The sequence below is a fragment of the Eulemur rufifrons genome, chromosome 16 (genome assembly GCF_041146395.1).
Source record: "Eulemur rufifrons isolate Redbay chromosome 16, OSU_ERuf_1, whole genome shotgun sequence".
NCBI lineage: Eukaryota > Metazoa > Chordata > Mammalia > Primates > Lemuridae > Eulemur > Eulemur rufifrons.
This window is the reverse complement of record NC_090998.1, coordinates 17,480,124-17,504,036: the sequence shown is the minus strand read 5'-3', so window position 1 is coordinate 17,504,036 and position 23,913 is coordinate 17,480,124. Positions and strand designations below refer to the sequence as shown.

Genomic DNA, 23,913 nt, shown 5'->3' with positions numbered 1-23,913 from the left:
CTACCTTTCTCACATTGTCTTTGCTACAGGGCTTTCCTAGCTTGGATGAGCAACCTCAGTGATCTATTCTGTTGCTTTTGTAAGGAGTTCTTCAAGTTCTTTGCCTTTTAAGTTCCCCAATCTTTGAGTGAGTACAGTTTTGCATTTGTAGTTCACAGTTATAACCCTTTCAAAGAACCAAGGGATTAATGAAAAATTTTCCTCGTATTTTCTTGTTCTACATTGAATAAGCAGGCAGATGAGTGATGTGAGATAGATGTTGGCTGTTGAAATGTAAAAACATGTACATTTCCAACAGGAAATCTGTGAATGTTGCTAGATTTCTGTCTGTTAAATTTCTCTGACAATAAATAACACACCTATTCCCAATTTGTTCTGACACTTAGAGTGTTTCAAGTTACTTTTCTCAGCAGGTCTGTAAACTAGTCTGTTTATACAGTGATTTTTCTACTACCACTTTTATCCATTTCAAACTTTACTATTAAACTTTAATCATAAATTTACAAGTAGGATAAGGCAAACAAAGAGCCACGGTAGGAAGGAGGAGTCGAATATCAGGAATTCAAGGTCTGAATTGCACATTATTATTAATTTGTGACATAACTTTGAGGACTGGAACTTTAGTGATACATCTTATCCTTTCTAAATGATTCACAAAATATATTCTTTGGATGTACTAAAGATACATGACATAGAGGTAACATATACATCTTTATATAATTTAACATACTGTTAAATAAATTATATTTATTTATAATTGACTCCCAAAGTATATTCTTTGAGTTTACTAAAGATACATAATTTATAAAAATATAAATTAATTTCAACAATAACTGTTAAGAATAATTATATTTCTTTTATCGGTAATGATATTGACCAGAGAGGTTAAGTAATTTTTCCAAGACCACACAGCTAATAGAAGCTTGATTGCAATTTTCACTCAAGCATAGTTTTCTCCACATCCTATTCTCTTACCATTATATCATTCTGCCTTTTATTGTTATTGTTATAGCTTTCATAATATTTAAGTGGATTGATGAGTCCTAATGTATAGTACATAGAATCAGTTTTAGCTCTTCTCCTCAATAGCTTTGTATACCCACCTTCTCTGAGCATTAATTTTTTCATCTGAAAAATGAAGAAACAGAAATGTTATCTCAATTAATGAAATAATATTTGAGGTGACTAGTACAGTATCTAGTGTTAGCTACACTATATCTACTGCAAGGCAATATCGTCAGGACAAGAAAGAGTATTGAAAGCAGAAAGTTAGATGATTAGAATTCTTTGTAAGACTTTCCAAGTCAGAGCCATAGTAGAGTGGATAAACCTTAGAATTCCATTCTTTATAGTAGAGAAAAGATAATAAAATATGCCATCAAGTCACCAATTCAGTTCCTGAAATTCCTTGATCCTGGAAAGGGGTTCTCTAGACATTTGGCACAACTATATATAAGGGTAAATAATTGTGAATAAATACATTGAATTTGAGTTTGTAGCCCAAAGAGGACTTGAAAATCGTTAAATGAAATGTTTAAAATTAACTTATTGACACTACCATCTGTGGTAACTTCCTGAAAGAGCTAGAAGTCTTTAAAAAAATCGTATTATTTAACCCATGTTTGTTATATAAATTTGTTCATATTTTCCATCCCTTCCACAAAAGAGCTACAAACTATGTGCATGATAGGCACTCAGTAAAAACTTGACGAATAAATAAATGAATGAAAAAACGGATGACTCACATAATACTCTTTCCTCAATATACTTCCTGAGCACTGCCCTGCCTCTGTTCACTGAACTCTACTAAACTACTTGGGCAGTCATACCTACAACATCCAGCAATTGAAGCGCTAGATTGCCTTGTGAGATTTTCAGTGTCATCTATCGGTTTATGTCAACAGTTTATTGAGCAGCAGTCTCTTTAAAAATGATGCCAAATTTTACTTGGAAGAAAACAGTAGAAGTTCCACCATTTCGGTAAATTAATGACATTTACCACACTTTCAGAAACATGTGCACAGTGCCCAATTTAGAAAGAAAAGTGTCATGTACAGTAAGATTCCTCCCTTTAGCAATTTCAGATGACTGAACTCAAGCAAGATACAGCAATTGCTTGACATTCTGTCAAGTGTGCTTAGTGTGTCAGGCGGACTGTCAACTCTGAAGACAAGCTGCTATTTGTGCAAACTGTTCATTCTTCATTGGTCAAAAATGAATTGTACATACCAAAACAAGTATGAGAACTCTAAGTTATTAAATGTGACAAGTATTTGATTGAAATATCCAAATCTGGGTTTTGTTGCAAGAAAAGCAACACATATGAAGTTCTCCAGACAAGGAACAAGAAAGTAACAGTCTTTCTCTTGTAACTACATCAAGTGCACAGGAATGAAATAGAAAATTGAATTGGAAGAAAGGCAAGAAAAATCTCTATCCAACAGTTAGAGAGAATGAATAAAATCTAGTGTTCAGTAGCACAACAGGGTGACTATAGTTAACAATAATTTATTGTATATTTTAAAATAACTAAAAGAATAGAATTGGAAAGTTCCTAACACAAAGAAATAATAAATTCTTTAGGTGATGGATATGCCAATTTCCCTGATTAAATCATCACACATTGCATTGTATGCCTGTATCAAAACATCACATGTACCTCATAAATATACACAATTATTATGTACCCATAATAATTGAAAGTAAAAAAATTCGAGGGTCCGTGCCTACCCCAGCACTGTGGTCAGCACCGGGCTGGGAGGATGCCTACTGTGGGGCTTTGAAGCATAGGAAGGGTTCTGGACAAGATCAACTATCTCACAGGTTGGCAGCCCTGTTGGTTTGTTTTAGATAATGGAATCCTATCCTACTATGATTCGCAGGATGATGTTTGCAAAAGGAGGAAAGGAAGTATAAAGACAGCAGTTGGTGAAATTAAAGTCCATTCAGCAGGCAACGCGAGAATGGAATTAATCATTCCAGGACAGCAGCATTTCTACACGAAGCCGGCGAATGCAGCTGCAAGACAGAGGTGGCTGGCTGCTCTGGGGAGCTTCAGGGCATGTTTGACTGATTAGAGGACTAAGAAAGAAAAAGAAATAAGTGAAACCAGTGAGTCTCTAGAAACTAAAATGTCTGAACTTCTCCACTACTGTGACCTCCTAATGCAGCAAGTTGATACGATCCAGGAATTTGATCACCATGATGAGAATCATTCGCCTCCCAGCACAGAGAACATAAATGAAGCCTCTTCTCTGCTTAGCGACACGTGTAATACCTTCATCACAGAGCTTGAGGAGTACGTGAACAGAGCCAACGCCAAGCTTAAACCTGAGATGTTTCAACTGCCCCATCCAGATCTCTTAGTTTCTACTGTGTCACATTCTCCTGTTCAAATGGAAAAGAATTTTGTCAATCACCCTGGTTCTTGCACTTCAGAAAGGAGTAGCCACTCTATTAATATAAAACTACAGTCCACAGCCCCTGGGCCACAGACTAGAACTAGTACGTGGCCTGTTAGGGACCAGGCTGCAGAGCTCTGCTGTCCCCGCCCCCTATTTGTCGAAAAATCGTCTTCCATGAAACCAGTCCCTGGTGCCAAGAAGGTTGGGAACCGCTGCTATAAAAGAACCAGTGTCTACACTTCACCTCTTCCAGCCATGACGAAGAACCTACTTAGATACAGACTGTTGTAATGAAATTCCTCTTGAAGACTTAGATAGACTTGTTCACTGTTCAAGAAACACACTTAATGGAGACTTGGCATCAGTAACCACTCCCGAAGAAAGCAAACTTACGCTACAATAAAAATTTGAATAGGAGGATCCTCTTCTATCCTTCTTTTTCTGAAGAAACTAAAGTGTCCAACTTCTCAAAGTATTGCTATGCAAAACCTGCTGTAATTAAACTCTTGTTCTAGGGAGTAATTTTTCCCTTTACGCAGGATTTCTCTGCAGTTTAGAGAATATGGTAAAACAAACAAATACATGTACTTTATATAGTTTGCAAGTATGTTTTCCTAATAACTTTACAGTATGAATGTGCATGATTTTTAAAAACAAAGGGTGATGTAACATTTTGATATCCATAAGGATAGATGTAGATATTTTTCTAAAAAACTGTGAGGGCCTGACAGCTTGGTCAGTGTGTACTGTAGCTTATAAACATGAAATCTTATGAGGTTTCAGTTTGACAGAAGTGTGATATATGTAAATAGTGCCATGGACCAAATGGGCACTTTAGCTCAGCTAAAGATAAGTTACAATAGCAACTTGATGGTGATTGTATTGTATGCCTTTAACCAAAAAGGAAACAGTTAATATTCCAAATATCTTTAGTCCAAATACCATGACCTATTGAGCATTTTTAAACAACTCGACTGTACTGTCCTTCATATGTGAAGCTGACACTACTGATTCATAAATGTGAACTGTTGGATTAAAATATTTCATTTTTACTTATTTATCGTCTTGTTTTATCAAAAGATGATTGAATCCTAACCTTTGTGACCTGCCAAATTTAAGATGTGTATATACTGTTCTTTATATTGTTCTAGAAAAGAGGTTGACATTATAGCGACCTTGCTCACTTACACCAGAGAAATAAACAACTTTCGATGGAATCCTCTTCATTTTAGTGTTTTTTTCCCTAAAATAGAGATTAAACTCTGTTGTAAAGTATTATTTGCAGCTCTTTAGAATATCTAGACACATTTTTATTTATGAATATTTATACAAAAAAAAAAAGAATTCTGTCAAGGTGATTGCTCTATATCACCTGAAAATGGCATTATTTAATTAAAGAACAAATAGCATTTTTTGGTAGTGCCTGCCCATACCTACTGTCAGTGTTTGCCTCGAAATGTGTTTTTTTTTAATTCACTTTGTGGTGATGGGTTTTGTCCAAGGTTTCAGATGGGGAGCATTTTAAACAAACTGATTTGGTGCTTTTGATTAATCATGTGTTTAACATTTGGTTTTGCATTCAAAAAATATTTTAAAAGTTTTTCAAAGAGTGGTCTTTTGAAAAGCAAAGATGAAAAAGTAAAATAGAATCCAAAAATACAGGGCTTACTCATTAACTGATATAAAACACAAAGAACTCTGAATCTTCACAGCCCAGAAAAATAAAACAAAATTGTAGAATAGGGAAGCCAGAGAAAATCAGAAACTGTTCAGTAATTCCCCAATGCTCATAGAGACAGAATCTCAATACAGAAAATTGTATTTCAAAAGATGGTAAGTGGCTGCTTGGCAAGGCCTCCTCATAACACACTTTTTACCAAATCTCTAGATGTTGTCTTTCACTCTCAAGCAGGGTGTTAAGAAACAGCATGGTCAAGTTAGTAAAAAAGCACTTCATACTATGGACCTGATCAGCATAACGGTTGATACCTCTTCAAAACCTCTTATTTCAGAGCATCATATTATTCTGTAGGTCATTTAACTTAACTTGCCTCAATTCCAGAGAGCTAGGGAATCTATCTTCTAAGAAGAGCAGAAATTATTATGAGCATATCACGAGCCAACACTATACATCTAGGGTAACGTGACTTGTTCTGATTATCTGCTGTTTTAAGTACAGTAAAGACAAGTTAATCTGTAGGCAGTACAAGTGCATGTGGTGTGATTATGTTTTATTCATTCAATAGGTATTGACTGAGCACCTATCACAGGTGCTATGTACAATGTTCTGTGTTAAGGATGGTTGGTTAAGTCCCCTCGTCACAGTCTAGGTACGAAGACACAGGGTTTACCTATACCAAATCTACTCTCCTGGTCACATCTGCAAAAAGAATCTGTTTTTGTTCACATATCAAAACCTTAAAGGAAGATGACCAGTTTAGAGAAAAATTCTGAATATTCTAAACCAGTCAGATAAGTTGAGTCATCTGATTGCTCTCTGACCGGGTGACTGATGAAGGATGACATGGGACCCAATTCTGGCAAATAATATGAGATGTTAACTCGGCCATGGGGTTTATGGCAAAATTGTTCTTGCCGAGGAAGTGACATCCCTTTTCTCTTGCTGCATGGTGTCATGTATGGATGTGATACCAACTGTGTCCATCTTCTTGTAATAATGATGTGAATGGGACTAAGGACAAGTCAACACACTAAGGATGGCACAGAAGGAAGATGAAAAGAAACTGGGTTATGACAACATCAGTGAGCTGCTGCAATAAGCGGCTCTGGAACCACTTCAGTAAAGAACTTGTTATGTGAGATAATTAATTTTTCATATCATTTTAAATGAGTTGAATGACAGTTTTTGGTTACTTGCAGCCCAAAGCATCTTCAAGTGAAGGAAAACCATGAAAGAAACAAATGTATGCAATATGTTAATAACCATATTGGAGGTGTGTACAAGGGCTACAATCAAAGGCATCTTCAAAGAGGATAAAAACTTGAATTGAGTCCTAAAGGATTTTATGTAGACAAGGGAACAACTGCATTTCAAGCAGCTGGGAAACACCACATGCAGTCATCAGGGCATGAAAGACCTCTGAAAATTTGAGTAACTACTTGAGAATAGAAAAAGACTATATTTGGATATAGAAAGCCTTAAAAGATGGGGTGGGAGATCGGCAGGTGGAGATCATGAATTTCACTTGCCAAGTCATGTTAAGAAAGAATACATTTTATCTCGTAGTCTAATAATTCTGAAATGGGCAGACTTAATTGTATTAGCATATTACTAGTTACTTCATTAAATAGTGTTTTTAAGAAAACTGGAAAAGTCTTGGTTTTATAAAATATGTACTGAAAAGTAAGTATACATTGAGTCTACTAAGTAAATTGTTTAGTGACTGCTCTCTTGTTACTCGTGGTTCAGTAGTAAAACTAGGACAGCAAATTTAGTGTTTTAAATATGAAATCAGGTACTACAAAAGAAAGATTTTGGAAACATCTGTCCATTTCAAAACTCCTTCAAAGATGCAATTTTATTAGAGCTTATTGTACATACCTATTAATTAGCATTTATAACTGATAGTACCATGCATCACATAAACAACTAATGAAAAAATTTTTGAGACATTAGATATAAAGATCTCAATTTGGGATATTAATATTTATTTTGGTTTTGCTTTCAAGTTAAAACAAAAAGCCACTCTTTCAGTACTTGCATGAATTTCTACTTATTGATAGAAAAAACATTTTTGAATTCTTTAAATTATACTTTTTTTGTAAGTAGATGTTGAATTAGAAAGAGACCTGAATGGGGCATGAGATGTCATGAAAAAATATTTCAATCTTGATTCTTTAACCAGCTAGACAATTTGCATAGGATAAATCACATAACTTGTTGAAATACCTGTCTGGGATAACAGATAATCCCTAAAGTCCCATTTGACTTCAAAATCCTGTAACTCTATGAATATCTGTTAGTGTATTCATTTTGGATGGAAAATTCAATTATTTATAGAAAAGAATAATTTCTAAACAGAATGTCTTTTTGTTGACCATATATTTTGTAGGATAGAGCAAAGCTAGTCTGATTGAGAAACAATGAATAATTAAGCACTAAATGCTGTTTTTCGAAGACTTAACCCAAATCCCTCGCATAAACTCTGACAGTGGGGTACTAACACTGTTATAGAAAAACCAGATTGCTGTCTAAGGAAGCAGTGATGTAAGTGCATGTGGCCATTATAATGAAAAATAGCTAGAAAGTGGATTAGGAAGCTCAATTCCCAAAGGCTAGACTAGGTCTGAGCTTCAAATTTGAGGTTAGTATGTGTATCCAAAATGTTCATTTTCACAATTCTTCACTTTTTTTTTTTAACAAAATAGAAGAATTTGAAAGAAAAATAGTTTAAACAAAAGATACATTTCAGGTGAAGCTGTTTTTGCATTTTGCGCTGATTTGTGGGAGAACTTTGTATAAGATGCTATTTTTATACATACGTAACAGCAGTAAAAAGACTTAAATGACATTAAAAAATATTTCAAAACTTGTATGGTGCTTCAAAAAATCTTTTTATTAAAGGAACTACATAAAACCTCTATCACATAAAATAGAAATAAAACAGACAAAAACAATTGTTCCTGTGTTATGCCTTAACTAGAAAACTGGGCTAATGGCTTTTACAGATTATGATGTAAAGAGGAAACATTCTTCCAATATCTGTCCCTTTTATTCAGGTTGCTTGGGGTAGAGAACAAGTATTGTTAGGTTAAGTGAGTTGCTTAATGTAGGGATTCTCCCGGGGGTACACTTTTCTGAGAACAAAAGGGTGAAAGATAATTATAGCAGATCAATATTAAATGACAAGGCCGCCCGCAATGGTTCATGCCTGTAATCCTAGCACTTTGGGAAGCTGAGGTGGGAGGATGGCTTGAGGCCAGGAGTTAGAGACCAGCCCCAGCAAGACCCTGTCTGTACAAAAAAATAGAAAAATTAGCTGGGCGTGGTGGTGTTCGCCTGTAGTCTCAGCCACTCAGGAGGATGAGGAAGGATGATCACTTGAACCTAGGAATTTGGGGTTGCAGTGAGCTATGATGACATCACTGCACTTTGGCCAGGGAGACCGAGGGAGAGACCCTGTCTCAAAAAAATAAATAAATAAAAAATACAAAATAAAAAATAAAAAATAAAATACATGACAGTGAGACATGTCTTTCTCTTGCAAAAAATGAAGGAACAATTCATTATTTATTACATTGTTAAGGTAAAAAGGTGAATTAGTAGCAATATAATGATTCTCGAAGGTTAAGGGCTGAGGCTTTAAAGCCTCCTATTGATTCTGCGTCACGTGTGCTCTGTTACACTGTGCTAGCTCTCTGAAGTTCAGCCCTTTACTCTTGCTTCAGGGAGTGTTCCAGACATCAAAGCAGAAAGAGAGAGCATTTACCTCCTGTGTGTATTCATTTGTAAGCCTTTTTCCGTATTTAAAACTGACAGAATGAGAGCACATAGGTTTTTTTATTCACTTGATGTCCGGTCTCTCTGCTTTTATTTGGAATAAGTCATAGCCAAAACTGTAAAATGGAGAGAATTTTTTCAGGTCCCTCCTTCTCCTCTGTCCCTGCCACATAGCCAGTGGGTTCTTTCCTGCTGCCTGGATGCTGAGATGTTAGCCCTTGAGCTTCTTTGAGGCAAAGACCATACATTGTTTTATCCTTAATAGTTCAACAGTGTCTAGCATCTCAATGTTCATCACATAAATGAACAAAGGATAAATTAATTCATCGTAGGCATTATGTTCTAAATATATATTTTTTCATATTAAAAGAGAATGGCTGTAAGGGAACCCTTGACCTCAAGGAATGACTTGCAAAGGAGAATTTCAGGCCTCAGGGGAGATATATCTTGGAGAGGGGGCCAGAGGTATATATGTAACTTCAAATCACATGACACAAGATTTCCACATTGTTTTGCTTCATTTAAACTAGTTCCTGATTTGAGAAATTGCTCCAAAATTCTAGATAAGAAAAAATTTAGGGAATATTGTCAAAACAAAATGAATGGGCAGATTCTGCATCATCTCAATTTTATGGGTAGCATATTAAACCTCACAGGATATGTGAAGGTGCCTTGTACTGCCGGAGACAACTTTAACTCATTAATTCATGAGTTAATTCATAACTCAACCTTAATTCATTCCATGGGTCTCCCAAGTGGTCCAGCAGACACTGCTGTGTCAACTTGTTCTTTGGCCCTAATTCCTGATTTGATTGGTTCCTGACTGCTGCTCGCCTTTTCCTCCAGTTTTTAGTTCACTAGTGATATCCATTGCCTGATTGGGTCAACCTCTTGGAATTGCTTTAGCCCAGCCCCCCCTTGCTTGACCTCTGAAGCTCTCTTCTGCCCCCTTCTGACACAAGTCTGCATGTACACCTCTGGGCTTAGGCAACTTAAACCTATTCATTCATTCAATGGTAGTTTATTGAATGTCCATAAAGTGCCAAGTACTACGCTCTTGTTATATTAATACATAGTGAATAAAACAAAAAGAAAATTCCCGCACTGATAGAGCTTGCACATGGGAGCTTCACCTCAGGCTGTCCCCACAATTTGAAGGGGACACTTATACTTGAAAGGAACACTTTGAAGGGATTTTTGTAGTATGTGTCTTGAGTAACACTTTATAAAGGAGCCATGTTATAAAATGGCTGCCTGCCATAGGGATTTTGATTCAAATGAGTTCTCTCCTGGAGTCCATTCAAATGGACATAGCAGTAGGAGTGGGAAAGACTGTGATATTACTGTTCTGTCTATGACATGTCTCATACATACTGATGCTCCCATTTCTAAAAACACATATTTAAATTCTTTATCTTTAATAAGAGATGCTTATCTTTGGTAGGTTCCCTAGAACAGGGTATGAGACGAGAGTCTTGGTGCTTGTGATTTGCTGAAGAGGTGCTCTTCAGGAAAAGTCCTTTGAGGGAGTAACGGAGGAATTATGGGGAAGGGGAAGGAACTGACAAGGAGGAAGTCTCAGGTGAAGTCTACCTTTGATCCGATCCATGGGGAGGCTTTGGAATATAAATTATACTTTAGAGATTGCCCACCTCCCAGGCCAGGTGGCCTTGTAAGGGGAGGATAGTTCTCCAGAGAAAGGCAGTAGTTGGTCAGCAGTCAGCACAGCAGCCGGGCTCTTGCACCAGCAGTGCCTGTTAATGTGCCTCAGGGAAGCCAGTAGTTTCATATTCCATGAGTACCATGGGAATCCCAGTGCTGTGTGTGAAAACATAGATGACTTTAAATGCACTTCTACAGATTTATCATTTTAAAAACATTTTTTGAGTATCTACTGAGCTTCAGACACAGTGGCAGGATTAGTATGCTGCAGAGTGTGACATGATTGCTATCTTCACCCTCTCTGTGGACTAGGAGGGGGCGTGGACAGGACAATAGGGGTGTTAAGGGAGTGTGGTGTGGTGTCCGGCAGAGTATACATGGGATACGACGTGGGAGCAGCACTCAATTCCAGATGGTGCAGGGGAGAGGGTCAGAGAAAGCTTCTTGGATGATGTGACATGTCAGCCAATCTAGTGAGGGACCTTCATAAAGTCCTTTGTATTAATATTAGTTTCCTGTGGCCTCCATAACTAATTACCACAAACTGGTGGCTTAAACAACAGAAATTTATTCTCATAGTTCTAGAGACCAGAAGTTTGAAATCAAGGTGTTGGCAAGGCTAGGCTCCCTCCCAAGGGTCTAGAGGGAAAAACTTCCTTGTTTCTTCCAACTTTAGTGGCTCCAGGCATTCCTTGTCTTAGGGCTGCATCATTCTAGTCAATACCTCCACGGTCACATGACCTCCTCACTGCGTGTATGTGTGTGTGTGTGTGTGTGTGTGTCTTCTCTTCTGCCTCTCATGAGGTCACTTGCCACTGGACTCAGAGCCCATCCTGTTAATCCAGGGTGCTCTATTCTGAAGATCTTTAACTTAATTCCAACTTCAAAGACCCTTTTTCTAAATAAGATCACATTCGCAGGTTTCTGGGGTTAGGGTGTGGATATGCCTTTTTGAGGGCTACCATTCAATTCAATACCTCACTAGCATTTAAATTGTTTTCTATGGAAAGGGGCAGTGAGTTTAAGCTTCTATAATGAATCATTACATGACGAGGGGAGAGGCCTCCTAAGTAGGAGCCCAAAATGTAATGGTTCTCATGTATAGCCACCTTTTAAGATGCAAACATAGAGGTAAACCTTCCACATCCAAACCACCTTTCCTTGAAAAACAGGAGCTACTCATCCTACATTCACTCTTGCAATAGAGGAGACTCACAGTAACTCCACATCAATTTCTCATCTCAGAAACTCTGCCCACAGTGATCCCAGGCAGTCAAGATGGTTTTCATTCTAATGTTATTTATTTAATGTTCAGTATCTGTACAGGCAACCTTCTGATCAGTGACAGCAGCAGGTGGAAGTAGTGGAGTGGGGAGAGCTGTCTAGGATGTTCAGAGTTATGGGGCTTGGTGAATAATTGGTCATGGTGGGGATAAAAGACCCAGAAGACTTCAAGACCTGGGTGAGGAGGACAGGATATTGAGTTCAGTGTTGAATATATTGAATCTGAGGAAGATTTTTCTATTTTTTCTAAAGCTATTCTATAGTAACTCATCCATGTGAAAAAAAAATCTTTAAACTGATGACTGATGGATTCCTAGCTCTTTTTTTTTTTTGGTTACAGAGCATTGATTTGACTTGATTTTCTTTTTTGAAGGAAAGAGAATTTGGGTATTTACTTTTTAGTCAATCATAAAGGATCTGAGCTGCATTTTTAAAGTTATAACTGAAACATTTTGTGCAGAAATACTCACTCTCTAAACATGATACTAGGCTTCAGCTATTTTTAACCCTGAAATATGTTTTAAATATAAATAATATTATCTCATGCTTACTGAATGTTGCCTGTTTCTTCCTTTTTATTTGTTTTAAAAGGATGTAGGTATTTTAAAGTCCCCCTCCTCGTTTTCATTTCCCTTTTTTGTATTCTTACAAACATAATGCTCAAAAATAAGCAGTTCATTTATAATTTATATTCTTTTCTATTCTTTCTATCTTACCTCTCTTCTTGAATCAGTGAGAGGAGAAATGGGCCCTATTATTGGTTTTTTTCCCCATAAGGGTGAGAATTATGTCAATGTGCAGAAAGGTTTTGCTCCTAATCCCTTTGGCAAGAGATAAATAATTGTATTTATATGAACTTGCAAGTGTAACACTGATTACAACTTTCAGTGCACTCATTGTTGCCTTTCAAAGCATTTCACCTTTCATAGCACTTTGGCAGATGAAGAACTTAATAAGGTGGCACAAGTATTACAACAATCAGTAATTGGTTAGGATAAATCTTTCATATTTTATTCTATTTTTAATATGTATTTTGAAGAATTATCTTTTAAAATACTTTTTATACTTTATTTACTTTTGTTTTATATTTTGGTTCAAATATTAAAACCAAGATCATTATCTGGTCATGCTAGTTTTTAATATACTATCATTTTAGTAATTCACGTAAAAAAGAAATAATGTTTTAAGGGAAATGAACACTGAGTTTAATGGAGTCCTAGCTTTAGTATGACAGAACACCACAAAGTGTATCCACTTAACTTTTCTTAGCACCATAGTAGCTGTTTGAAAAACTGAAGAGTCTAAGACTCTATTCAAATGGAGTTTTGATAAGAGTCTATTCAGTGAAGGGCCCAGTGCTATTCAATGTATCTGATATGTATTATGGTAACATATCAGAGGAAATGTTCTGCTTTTTAAATTAGGCATTTAAAATGAATATGAGCAGCAATTCAAACATTAGTCCCTGATGAGCTCCTTGTGTCTCTTCTTTGCTATGAAATGCTAGAGACATTTTCATGGGAAGAATGATATCAATATGGGTAACATTTCTTGAAGCAGAAAAACATGATACTCCAACATGATATCAACTTACTATTTTTCTAATAACGTTCCTAACCTGCAGGTGAAGTAACTAAAGGATGTCTGTCATACATTGATGAGGACAAAAGATAGATCTAGAGGAAGGGAGGAAGACGGTTGACCAGAGACATTGGCTGTCAAATTGTCTAAGTAAAAAGGAAAAGTTTGAGACTGAAAACAAAAACAAAAACAAAACCATAGATCAGGTGTAATTCTGAGGGAAATGTGCCAGAACTTACCAGAGATTCCACAGGAAGAAGTTACAGAGGAGAACCAGAAGGAGAAAATATTGGTACAGACAATCCCAAGAAGCTCAGAGCCCAGTGGAAAGGGCAGGTGGGGGTTTGTTTCTCCCTCCCTCACACCTTGGGCAGTCAGCAGGCTCCCGAGCTGCTGGAGAGCCTTTCTACCCTCATGAGCCCAAAAGCTGCTGCCGTCAGTGAACTGGGAGCTTCTTGAGGACAGACCACCAGGCTTCCAGTCCCCTTGGGGTGGCTTCCTGTCACCACAGATCCAAGCTGAGATGATGGGTGCCATATTGCTTTCCACCCATTGTGTGCTATAGTAACCAAAACAGCATGGTGTTGGTACAAAAGTAGAGACATAGACCAATGGAACAGAACAGAGAACCCAGATTAAAGCCATCTACCTACAACCAACTGATTTGACAAAACAGACAACAACATACACTTGGGGAAAAGAAGCCCTATTCAATAAATGGCACTGGGATAATTGGATAGCCACATGCAGAAGAATGAAACAGCACCCCTATTTTTTACCACTCACAGCAATTAACCCAAGATGGATAAAAGACTTAAATGTAAGGCATAAAACCATAACAATTCTAGAAGCAAATATGGGAAAAACTCTTCTGGATCTTGGCCTAGGCAAAAAATTTATGACTAAGATCAATTACAGCAACAACAAAAATAAATAAACGTGACTTGATTAAATTAAAAACTTCTGCACAGCAAAGGAAATAGACAACCTACAGAATGGGAAAAAAATATTCTCAAACTATACATCTGATAAAGGGTTAATATCCAGAATCTACAAAGAACTTTAACAAATCAGCAAGTAAAAAACAAACCACCCCATTAAAAGCTGGGGAAAAGACTTGAACAGAAGCTTTTCTAAAGAAGATAAATGGCCAAAAACATATGACAAAATGTTCAATTTCACTAATCATCAGGGAAATGTAAATTAAAAATACAATGCTATATCTCCTTATCCCTGTTAGAATGGCTATTACTAAAAAGTCCAAAAAAAAAAAAAAAAATAGATGCTAGTGTAGATGCAGAGTGAAAGGAACACTCATACACTGTTGGTGGAACTGCAAATTAGTACAACCTCTATGGAAGACACTATGGAGATTCCTCAAAGAACTAAAAGTAAACCTACCATTAGATCCAGCAACCCCAATACTGGGTATGTACCCAAAGGAAAAGAAGTCATTTTATCAAAAAGACACGCATACTGTAATGTTTATTGCAGCATGATTCACAATTGCAAAGATGTGGAATCAACCCAAGTGCCCACCAATTCATGAGTGGATTAACAAGATACCATATATATATGTTTTGGTGTATACCTATATATACACACACACACATACATATACACACACACACACACACACACACACCATGGAGTACTACCCAGACCCAAAAGGAAATGAATTAATGTCTGCAGTAATTTGGATGAACCTGGAGATCATTATCTTAAGTGAAGTATCTCAATAATGGAAAAACAAACACTACATGTACTCTGTAATAATTTGGAACAAATTGATGGGCACAGAAAGAAGTAAAGGTTGTTGGAAATCAAGAAAGATTGTGAGAGGAGAGAAGGAGGGGTAAAAACAGGGTACAATGACCACTGTTTGGGTAATGGGCACACTTATAGTTCTGAGTAAAGCATTATAAAAGCTATGTATGTAACAAAAACATTTGTACCCCCTTAATATTTTGAAATTAAAAAAAAATAAAAATATCAGAGAAAATAAATACTTCAGAAAGGCTTAACAAAAAAAAAAAAAAAAAAAAGAGAGAGAGAGAGAGAAACTAGGAATTGCAGCAACTCACAGGCAGGGAAATATATAGTATTATCCTACAAATCCGATCCTTATAGTTGCTACCACCAAGCAGCAGAGAGCAGAAATATCCCAAGAAAAAACTGTCCAGGTCAAATTAATAATAAGGTATATGAGTAGCACATTGAATGAACATAACATATCCATGTAAAACACAGCTCTCCTTTACATAAATTTGTATATGATAATGTTCCATAGTGTCAGCAATTTCTGCCAGGTGATTTATCCTCCAGTACATTTTTTTTAAAAAAATAGATTTAATTTTACCATTAGGTCATGGAGACTTGTAATTATTAGAATTTTGTGCTATGAAACTGAAATTGAATCTATGAGGTTAGTAATAAAAAAAGTAGGAAAAACAGCATGCGAAGAACATCAGGTTCAATAAGATCCAGAGTAGGTTATGATGGGAATTTTGATATCTTTTAAATAAGTCTTATTTCTCTACTAATAATATTCCACATTTATGCTTTGGGAAAAGTTTAGTGCTCTAGGAATTTTCAACAGAAAGAGTATACATTGGCCTTCAGATTCCATTGTTTATAACTAATATTGCACAGAAAGTACTTTCAAAGCACATGTTCTTTCAAAATATTCACTATTATAACTAGATCTTACATTGAAATCTTCAAGGAATAGATATACAAATTGCTTATGATTTAAAGCTACAAGAAAGGCATTGTTAAGATTTAAAATTCTGGTTAGATTTAACCTGATGTTTAACAGTAGCAATGTTCCAAAAGAAAGATTTCATAAATGATGACAAATTATTCTCTTAAATGACAATAGCTTTCACAAAGTCTTGAAATTGGCTTAATTTTAACTCACAGTTTGTATCAGTTACAAAGTAAGGAAGGCTTCTTCTTTTTCTAAAGCTGTTCTGCAGAAAAGCTGACAATTTAAAAAGCATCCTAACCTGTTTTGATCTTACCAGTAAAGACGATGGGCAACCTGGATGCTTTGCAACGAGCGGTGTAGTAGGAGTTGCACTAAAGGACTTTCAAGGTTCCATTCAAACTTGACAGCCTGAAGTAAGAGACATCATTACTTTTTTATTCTCAATATGAAAATTGGAGCAGAATACAGAGGGACTTAAAAGGCTTGAGAAAGTCCAGGGGAAACAGCATGCACATTTTAACAAAATGCTAATAGTAATATATCAATGGCTTTATTAGTTGGTATATAACCAATAACATAGAACACATACATTACATAATTTGGGTTTATGTAGTCCTTGCTTCCTGTCCTTGTTTATGCTTTAGGATTGCAGGATAATAAATAAGGGCAGATTGTGTGTGGAGTTCAACCACAGCCTGAGGGGGAATCCTGGCCCAAAAAGTAATGTCATGAACAATGTCCTTGGATTATAAAAACTGTTACTATTAGACAATAGATATTTCTTCCCATTTGGAGATGAAATCAATGCACACCCAAAGCCTTTATAGAAACGACCAGCTGGTGTATCAGTATTAACCTGCAGGCCTTGAATCTTTGCTTAAAGTTTCAAAGCTGACTGTTACCACCATACCCCATTCCCAAATCCTTTCCCTAATCTCCACTGTGAACAACTCTCTTAGGTTTTCTAGGACACTTAACCTGGTAGAAAACATAGAAACTAATGGCATCCCTTAATATCCTTAGGGACCTAATTCAGACCTCCACCTTCCCTCTGTAGGGACTTCCCTGGCAGCAGTCTAGCCCTGGGTTGCCATCATCATCCCAGGAATCTGAATATGTGAGAATGAAAACCAGGCTCTCTTCATAACAATGCTCATCCCTGCTTGACTGTCAAAGGTTTTATTTTCAGTTATCTTCAATAAACCGTTTAAATTTCTCTCTCTCTCTCTCTCTCTCACACACACACACACACACACACACACACAGTTTGAGAGTTTAAGCCAGTCTTTATACCACAGTACAGACAGCAGAAAAAAAATGGGCACATTACCCAGTCAAACACACACGTGAAGACACACCTCAGTATGCTAACCATCCTCAAGGATGGGAAAGTTTATAAATTCCTAAGGTGTGAGTATGCTGAAGATGATTTCAGGAAATTTGCACCAACTCCTGATGCTGTCCGAAGGTAGGAAGACCATAATGTGCATTGTCCTAAGCTGCAGGCATGGCCTTCCTTCACTTACTTTCTAATGCTGGGCTGACTAGCTCATGGGTTTTATTTATGTCCTAATAGCAAGAATATCATATGGGCATATGAGCAGGAGGTACATTTCAGAATTTGTATTTATGATTGTCTTTTGAGATGTCTGATCCATTATTTCATCTTGAGCCTGATAACTATTAATATTTGGTGCTCTGAAATTGCTTCTCTTGCTTCAAAACTTCCTGCTTTACTCTGTCCACTGGAGCAACTTCCCCCCAAATCCTGCCTCACCATATAGAATGTAGACAACTTTTCTGGTGTATACCACATCATTATGAACTGGTTTGCAGTAACTTCTTGGTTTGTGCCTTATGTGACTCGTAGTCATGAACTCTATCTTCTGTTTTTGTTAAGGCCTTAAAGTCCTTTCTCAGTGCTTTAATATAGCCTGTATAATTCTAACATGAGAATGTATAACAAAACAACATGATTCCAGAAAATAATCGACAGGTTTAGGAATCTTTGTGTTGGAAAGTTTAAAGTCGGGGTGAAGCACAGAAGGCTAAGGGTAAAATCTACAATGAATGTTTTGAAATTCTTTCCAGTTTTTATTTATTTTCTAGTTACATTATACATTTCTTTTCACCTCAAAACATTTTCCAATCTTCATTTTTAATTAGAACATACTTTAAGCTTCACTTAATTTTACCTTCTGTGCATTTGCTCTGTTACAGTCTGTGTGCACCTCATCTTATGAATTTGGATTTGCAGGAATATGGCACTCAGTGGTATTCCTGGTGCCAAGTGTACTGACTCAGATTGAGGTTTTTCAAATGAATTTAAGCTCTATAAACTTTTGCAAATACTCTTTTGAGGTGGGTTCAAGATAGTGTGTTGCCCATACCCATGAGTCATGAGATGAGTAGTGATCTTACAAGTCAGATTACTCATTGTTTTCACTACACTGACAAGTCTATGGAAGTATAAGGATAAGGATAAGTATAAGGATAAGTATAAAGATAAAGAAGTATAAGTATAAGGATAAGTATAAGTATAAGGATTGCTAGACGGATTGGATTGTACCCTATTGTTTGGCTATTACTAAACTAGCTCTCTCTACTTAGGATGACTTAAGAGAAATGCATATCTGTGTGCAAAATACTACTGCACTAAAGTTTATTAATAGAGAGAGGCTTCTCCCAACAGTCTTAGAGTCTCCTGTACTGTCCAGAACGTGATGCACCTGACATTTAAAATAGCTTGTAACTACAATTTGACCTTTCAGATAAGAAAACAGCTGAATTAAAACAAAACAAAACATAAAAACCACAATTTTAGACCTGAAGCACTCAGTGTATTCAGCTATTTATAGGGTCATTATCTTTTATCATATTCAGACTAAATCTATCTTTGCTCATATTTCTAGATAAGTTTATGTTATTTTCTAAAATTACTCCAACATTGTGATATTTAATTTCCATAAAATGTACTATTCAGTGTACAAAATTTGGGTATAAGAAATTACTTTTTTAAAATTTATACTCAATATTATAATCCTCTAAGGGAAAGGCAAGAAACTCATAAATCATGAAGACCTGCCTAGCACATGATTATTTTCTATATAACATTTATTTGATTAATTTGTATTGCTTTACATATGTGGATGAAAAGATTTCATCACAAGCATTTCTATTTTTTCCATGTTATGATTAATAGATGAAATCATTTTTTAAAAAATTTTCCTTTTTGGAATATATATGCCTTTTTGTAACAGTATCAATTTTGGCTGGAGAATGTCTTCATTACCCATGTTGACATATGTTCTATAATTTAGCTCTCTGGCTGACCCAATGGCAATATCAGTTTTATGTAATCTATTGTTGATTCATTGGGAACTTTTTAGAGAATCGTTAGTTAAAATCCTGATTTCCTTGGCAACTCTGTGTTCTTACCTGAACTAGCTGTGGGAGGTATTCCAGTAGTTCATCATTCAAGAGACTGTGTAGTTGTTCAACTGCCACTTTACGAATTTCTTGATCTGGAAAACTAATACATAGTAAATATGTTCATTAGGCTGTTAATGGTGAGGAATAATGCATGAGACATGCCAGGGAGAGCAGAGGATGACTTCTACCCCCAGCATATAAGGTAAAATAATAATCCCACAATCAATTAAGATAATCATTAGCACCAAAGAATTTTTCTGCATTCTATACTTTCATATGGACTTCAGAAGAAAGCCCTTTCAACTAGACTTTGGAAACATGATTTGAGTCAGAGCCCTGCCAGCTTTCTTACTTGTAAACTGTGGATTGTGAGTTATATAAAATCTTATCCAAAATAATTCGAAAATCTTTGCTTCTTGTTTAGCCATGCATTTGTTAAATAAATGAATACCAGCTGGATATCTGACAGTTTATATCATTAAAAATAGGATCTAATATTTTTAAACCAATGTTGGACAGCTCCTAACAAAAAACAGAAAACTAAAGTTCAGAAACCTAAATAAAGACCCAAAAATAATTTAATAAGGCTAAATCTTACTAGACTGTGAAGTTCTTGAGAGTAACTGTGCCTTACTCATTTTTGTACTGTGCATGCCTGTCGTAAGATTTAGCACTCATTAGACCCTTAATAAATATTTGTTATCAAAATAAATTTGTGACTGTATGTAGCATTTGAAGCCCTATTCCAAAGACAATTTGTTCTCAAATGGTCTCCTTAGATAGTCATCATCTTGCTCCATCACAGAATTAGATTTAGTTATCTCAAAGTCCCTGGGAAGTGCCTGGAGATAACTTTGGCACCATACTGCTTTTACAAGATCTTGATGTACTCTCTGACATGATTAGATATAACTAGGGTTTTGGTAAGAACTATTAATTTTAAATAAACAAGTTTTTTAGAAAAAATTAACATAGTTTAATACTTGAAGGAACTGGTTATAGTAACTCATTTTGCAAACAAAGAAATGAATAAACAAATAAACAAAACTCCAATTCCTTTTGTAGGGAATTAACTGAATTTGTTTCAACCAATCAGGTAAGGTCTCTGAAGATTGGCTCCTGGTAGTATGGAGGTCAGAAAACTCTAAGGTCTTTAATGCCCAGTCTTTTCTCAGCATATCAGGCTACTGAAGGGTGAAATGAATACTATGCCACTGCAGAGTCAAGTAAAAAATGTTATTACTCAACTCAACTGTTCTCGATAGCAGCTTGAAATGTAATGCTAAGCAGGTTACATATTTGTTTTCGTCATTTAAACCAAGTATTTTAATTGAAAAAAGAATTCCACTTTCAAGTTTAGTCACTCAAAACTCTTATTTCTGACCTGTAAGTACATTTGCAGTATTTTTCCCCCTTTGAACATTCCAGCAATGAGAGTAGTGAGAACTTCAGTCCAGACACATCTCATGAAGTATTGCTAAGGTCAGAAGATCTCAGCATAACATCATGCACAGATGGAGAATAGAAGGGGGCAGTAAAAATGCAGAGCTAGAAGGAGACCAGCTTGTTTTAGCACATGATGACTTTAGATTCTCCTAACTAAATGTGATTGACTCTAATTTATTGCTCTCATGTGTCTGAAGCTTATAGACATGAAGGTCAGTTTGAGGATGGTTTGAAATCTTAGAGGGAATAGTTACTTGGTACATTTTGTTGCCTAAGTGATGACTGGTTACTAGATGACAGATACTAGTCACCCATGCTTTCTTGTGTGTCTATTTTACCTTATTGATGTGAATGACAGAAAGAAAGAAAAACAGAAAACAAACACAAACAACAAAACAAAACTCTTTGGTGAACACTCACTCTCTAATTATGTATTTGTTTCTACTAGAATGTAAAACCCACACAATCAGAAAATTTTGTTCATGGACATGCCCTCAGTGCCTCCAGATCTGTGGGCACTCTTCATATATTTGTTTGAAGACTGTCTAAATTAAATTCATTATCATCCCTCCTAAAACATCTTTACTGCCACACTTCCCTCTTGTAGTTTGTGTGATCATCTTTCACCAATCATGTAGACCTAAAATTTTAAAGGTGACATTCTGTCCCTCTTTTGCACTTTCATTCCTTTTCTTCACCTTTCCCATCTGGTGAAATTCTATTCATCCCTGAAGTTCAAGCTCATGCATCAATTTACCTGTGAAGCTATTCCAGCCACTTTTTAGTCCCCTGTAGAGTTAATCACTCTCTTCTCTATGGGATTCTGTATTATGTACATGGTTGAGGGCAGGCTCATTAACTTATGAGTTTCTTGTCCAAGCACAGCTGAATAAAAGTTTGTGGAACTCTTAGTAGTCTCTTATCTTTACATCTAATCAGTTGCCAAGGTCTATTGCCTTTTCTATGTTAATGGCTCTAGTATTTATGCTTGCTTATAATTTCTTCTACAACTTTCTAGTCTAGGCCATGATTATTTACCTCATGCTAGTACTGACACTTTTTATGGTAATACCTTATAAAACTCCCTAAATTATTTATAAGTTCATTTCTCATAAAACATTTAATGGTTTTCTATTTCTAACAGACCTGTCTTAAGCCCACAGTACTAGTCTAGATATTGAAGGCTAACTACTCCAGATTTTCCTCCTGCCACAATATTGAATGAACCAGTACAGCTATTGATGTATTATTTTTCCTCTGAAAATGCCATGTGCAAGAGGTCTAGCTTTTGGCCTGTCTCGGCTTTTGACATGCCTTCCTTAATAAGTTTAATCATTTTTAGTTTTTGGTTTAAAGTAAGAGATGTGCAACTCTTCTTTTCACTTGAACACTTAGAAGCCATTATAGGGTTATTAATTGGCCTATTTTTAATATTGTTGTGTCTCAGGGAATGGAGAGGCCCAAAGAGAGGGAGAGAGATGGGGAGCACCTGGTTGGTGGGGCAGTTAGAACACACACAATGCTTATTGATTAAGTTTGCCATCTATGTGGTTCAGCGTGCCCCAAAACAATTATAATAGTAACATCAGAAATCACTGATCATGGATCACCATAACAAATATAATAATAATGAAAAAGTTTGACATATTGTGAGCATTACCAAAATGTGACATAAAGATATGAAATGAGCACATGCTGTTAGAAAAATCATGCCAAGAGACTTGCTCAAAGCAAGATTGCCACAAACTTTCAATCTGTAAGAAATGCCAGATTTGAGAATCACAATAAGGCAAAGTTCAATAAAGTGAGCTATGCCTGTATTTTTTCTTCAGAATCAGGGAAACAAAAAACTAGTCATACAATAGCTATATGGTATAGTCCAAAAGGAAAATTATATATTTGTATCAATATGTGCACATGCTGGGAAGAATGTTTTTGTACTTTAATGGAAAAAGATTTTTCCTTTTATTCATTACTGTTGCTTGAAGTTCAGGAAGAAATTGAAGGAGAAGTTGCTACAAAACTAACCACAAGACATCCTGAGATGAGACTGAGGCCTAACTTGACATTAAAGCATATCCAAATATAACTTGTATTTGACTATTTTAGCCACATTAAAAGGATGCCAGTAGTATTACTGAAGTTCCTGGGACATGGGCTCTTTCATACACTGCTGGCAATATATGGCAACGTGCATTAAAGCGAAAAAAAAAAAAAAAAACCTTTAAAGTGTGCTTATTCCTTGATCTAGTAATATATCATTTGGGAAATTGTTCTAAGGATATAATCAGAGATGTGTATGAAGATATGTATATGCAAACAAAATTGGAAATCACACAAATGTCTAAAAAATAAATAGTGCTATGATTGGAAATCACACAAATGTCTAAAAAATAAATAGTGCTATGACTGTATGATGGAATATATGTAGTCATTAAAAGTAATAAGAATATTTAGTGATATGAAGATATTATAAAACATTTATGCAGTATAACCATTTTTAAAAGAAATATCTGCCTATTTCTCAATTTGTTTAACAAAACAATGAGAAGGATCAAAATATTAATACCAAATATCTGAATGGAAGCTTCATAGATGACTTTAATTTTCTTTTTTAAGCTTAATTTTAAAATTTTTCAAATTTTCTATATGAAACTTTTATTAATTATTAAAAAAATTAATAAATACTTTTTAAAAGTAAGGTTCATACAACCAATTAAGTATACATGAATAATTGCAGATTCATTGCCAGCACTAGCAAAAAGTCTCCAAATCATATGCCCTTTCAAGAGTGAACATTGCTGTGTGAACAAACAAGCATCCCACTTTTTAGTTGATTTAGAATATTCCTCTAACCTAATGGGCCTCTAGAGAATTCATGCTTAACTTAATACCTTTTCAGGGCCCATGAACTCAGGTACAGATCAATGGGC

The 23,913-nt window shown here is 35.8% G+C and overlaps 1 protein-coding gene and 1 pseudogene across 6 annotated transcripts in view; one reads left to right on the top strand and one right to left on the bottom strand.

Moving 5' to 3' along the window:
* Positions 1 to 23,913, bottom strand: part of PIK3C2G (phosphatidylinositol-4-phosphate 3-kinase catalytic subunit type 2 gamma) — a 372,544-nt gene that overhangs the window by 179,106 nt on the left and 169,525 nt on the right. For 5 of the 6 annotated variants that reach the window (XM_069491534.1, XM_069491533.1, XM_069491536.1 and 2 more), the window contains 2 exons: positions 19,541 to 19,634; positions 16,416 to 16,510 (listed from right to left, as the gene is read on the bottom strand). The exons of the other annotated variant lie outside the window; for it this stretch is intronic. In XM_069491534.1, coding sequence (XP_069347635.1) covers positions 16,416 to 16,510; positions 19,541 to 19,634 — 189 coding nt within the window. The remainder of the gene's footprint in view (positions 1 to 16,415; positions 16,511 to 19,540; positions 19,635 to 23,913) is intronic. 6 annotated transcript variants of the gene reach the window in all.
* LOC138396709 (pleckstrin homology domain-containing family A member 3 pseudogene) lies at positions 3,132 to 3,807 on the top strand (annotated as a pseudogene).